Source organism: Prorops nasuta, unplaced genomic scaffold, assembly GCF_024137725.1.
Source record: "Prorops nasuta isolate Cenicafe-Biocafe unplaced genomic scaffold, Cenicafe_Pnas_1.2 PNAS00001, whole genome shotgun sequence".
NCBI classification, from domain to species: Eukaryota; Metazoa; Arthropoda; class Insecta; order Hymenoptera; family Bethylidae; genus Prorops; species Prorops nasuta.
In genome coordinates this window covers 4,000,484-4,004,029 of record NW_027116798.1, presented here as the reverse complement: position 1 = coordinate 4,004,029, position 3,546 = coordinate 4,000,484, and the positions used below count along the sequence as shown (strand labels likewise).

Below are 3,546 nucleotides of genomic sequence, written 5' to 3'. Positions count from 1 at the left end.
ATGGTACCAGTATACGGTAAAGCATCAAACATATAATGTGTTTCAGCATCGTGTATAGAAACGATTTTCAAACCATACCTGTCAGGTTTTGAAGGTATATAAATTTTGAATGAGCATCGACCACGAAATGATAATAGTTGCTCATCTATTGTAACATTTTTCCCAGGTTCGTAATAATTTTTGCAATTAGAAATGAACATATCCCAACATTCTCGAATATGAGCAAATTTATCATTTTGCAGACGTTCTTTTCGGGTTTCTTTATCGTCAAACCTAATACACCTCAAAATAATTTTGAATCTACGGTACGTCATTGTAGCACGAAATAATGATAACGAATGAACCGACCAAAGATCTTCGATATCCGTACGATTTACTTTAAATAGGCCTGAATAGTACAGCAACCCAAAGAATGCTTTTATTTCAATTTTGTCAATAGTTTTGATAACTATATGATCTGATACATTATTTGCCGCAGTATATCGTAAAAGCTCAATATTAGTAAATTTAACGATTTTGTCAATTATATTTTCGGACATCAAAAGACTCCACGCTTCCAAGGGTGACTTTATTTGAAGAGCAGCCTCTTTTGGAGATGGTATAATCGACTCTCTATCAATTGAATTTCTTAAGTTTTTAGACATAGTTGTTGACGAGACAGGTGTAACTGACCATGTGCAGTTTTTTGCGCGGAGAAGTGACGGCCGACCGCGCTTGGGTTTTGAAGTAGTAGGCCATTCACTCTCCGAAATGCTCTGTTCTGAACAACTATCACTTTGTTCAATTGTAATATCCTCATCACATTCTACGTCGCTAGCATTAGAAATTTCTTCATCTGATGTACAAGCATTTTGCATTTCTGCAGCTTCTAACTGGGCTGCTAGTCTAACAGAACGTCTCATTGTTTCTTTTAAACTATATACGAATCAATATAAATAAAAGTAAATATATATCTTAAGATTAGTAATGAGTATAGTATATTAGTGCTTACATTTTTGCTGTCCGGAAGTCTACCAATATTGGGACACAACGGGTACACAGGGTTAATTTTACCCGCACAATTTTTTTATTACCTTGCAAATGAAATACTGTTATCAAAATGTAGCCGGTCTTAGATGTTTATAGGAGAGCTCCTAATAACTGATTTTTTCAATAGATTTGCAATACCCTCTTTTTCCTCTATATTAAAATATAGCTTTGAGGGAAATTGCGATTGGGTAAATTTTACCCTGTGTACCCGTTGAGGGTTAAAGAGATCACTTTTTCAAAGACCTCATCGACGGCCGGGGCCTTTGATTTTCCACCGCCTAAAAGGAATTACTTTAATTTAAATAAACATTATTACCATTTTAAATCATATATTACCTGTCTTGTATAGCTCGTTCTTTTGAGCTGCAGCATATTTACGTGCATTACATTTTAATAATTTCCACGAGTTTTTTAAATCGACATTGCTGCCCCATTCCCCGTTTGTAGCAATAGCTACTTCGTTTGCTATTTTTTGCCACGCTTTTTCTTTTTCTCCTTTGGTGCAGCCGTCAGTTCTTTTATTTTCAATTATTGAAAAATATTTTTCAATTATTGAAACGAACTTTATTCTTTTTTCAGTTATCTTGTCCATCTAGAAAAAAAAAATTTCAAAAATATATTTTAACAACTTAAGAGTTTTCCTAAAGCTATACACCCATCTGAGAATATTATTGTTTACATAAAAAATGACACAGTAAAATCTCACATGGATAAGTATACTTTAACAATAATATTTTATTTAAACCAAAATTGTCAATCTTACCTTTTCCTTGTTGGTTACAATCTGTCAAGTTTTACAGTAGCACTACTATTTTGTTTTATGATTGTGAATTGTTTTATACAATTTATTACGTAGATGTTGCATTGAATTACAATGGAAATTATGCAGGAGGAAAATTCTGATCGTGAACCAAGGATGGTTTACAATAGGATAAACTATTTGAATACGCTAAATTGCCGCGAATTTCGACTCCGCTTTCGATTGACTAAGCTGCAATTTAATGAAGTGTTGGTGCAAATAGAGGATGAAATTGTGCAGACTGATATGTATATACGTACATATATTTTTATTGTTGGTTAAGGAAAACAAAATAAAGTAACAAATTTATCTTATATTATTACAGAAATAATGCAGTAACACCAACTATCCAGTTACTGGTTGCATTACGGTTCTATGCAACAGGATGCTTCCTGCAAGTTGTAGGAGATTTTTGTGGAATATCCACCAAAACTGCCCAAAGAATAGTTCATAGAATCTCCGAGGTTATAGCAAGAAAACTTTTTCCGCTATACGTTAAATTACCAAGAGGAGAGGCTCATCAAGTGCGTACATTGTCTCAGAATTTCAAAATATCTGGAATGCCTAGGGTCATTGGCGCGATTGATTGTGTTCATGTACGCATAAAATCGTACGGTAAGTGAAATTTTAATGCTTCTTATTTTTAAAAATAAGTAGTATATTATATTGAGAATAATTTTTATTCAATATTTATTGTTCATAATCATCATCTTGTTTTTAGGAGGAGAAGATGCCGAATTATGGCGTAATAGAAAGGGGTATTTCAGCATTAATGTCCAATGCCTCGTCAACAGTGACCTGGAGCTAATGGATGTCGTAGCGAGGTGGCCTGGATCTACCCATGATTCAACCATTTTCGCAAATAGTAGGTTAAAACATCGTTTTGATCACTATGAATGCGGAAACGGTTTAATCTTGGGAGACCGGGGCTATTGTAATCAACGTTATCTGATGACACCATTAGCCAATCCAAACACTCCCGCAGAGGTGTTATACAATGAGGCACATATAAGGACACGTTGTATGGTAAGATATACAAAGAAATGGAAATGAGGTTTTTATAACTAATATTGAAAAGTATTAAACCTTTATTAAATCTTTATAGGTGGAAAGGTGTTTTGGGTGCTGGGGACGGATATTCCCCGTATTAACCATCGGCAGCCGATTTAAAACACCGGATCGGACCATCAATGTGATCCTTGCAACGGCAGTATTGTATAATATTACTCGTCGCGATAAGCGAAAAATTCCGCGAGGTATTGGGCATTACTTGAGTATCCCCTACAGCACCTCTGACCCAACCAATGACGACCGCCAATATTTGATCAATGAATATTTTTCGCGGTAATTATATTACAAATGTACTGTTGATTATTTAGAATTTACTACAAATTATTTTAATTCTTACAGATTGACATAAAATTTATTGTTTACGTGTCCTACGATAAATGATCCGGACTATTGCTATATACATAAAATTTTGCGTGGCTATGTATGAGTGCGAAAGTACGGGCAGTAGTTCGTAGGATGAAATTACGTAAAATTTAATTAACAACTGCCGATGGCTTGCCTCCCTCCGTTACCTATGTAAGTATCCTGGGCCAGAGACAGTAAATTGATCGTTGGTATGGATTCGAAAATGCACGTTTATTCTCAATAGAAACGCAGCCAAAAAATTGATTGGTTCTACTCGAATTTGCAGCATCAGGATTCTGACG

At 34.8% G+C, this 3,546-nt stretch overlaps 1 protein-coding gene across 1 annotated transcript; it reads left to right on the top strand.

Annotated features, from left to right (window-relative positions):
- Nucleotides 1–1,903: 1,903 nt before the first annotated feature.
- On the top strand, nucleotides 1,904–3,248 carry LOC136776962 (putative nuclease HARBI1). Its single transcript, XM_066732959.1, has 5 exons — nucleotides 1,904–2,076; nucleotides 2,154–2,443; nucleotides 2,550–2,854; nucleotides 2,934–3,172; nucleotides 3,239–3,248. The coding sequence occupies exons 1-5, from the start codon at nucleotides 1,904–1,906 to the stop codon at nucleotides 3,246–3,248; spliced, it is 1,017 nt and encodes a 338-aa protein (XP_066589056.1).
- The last annotated feature ends 298 nt before the right edge of the window (nucleotides 3,249–3,546 follow it).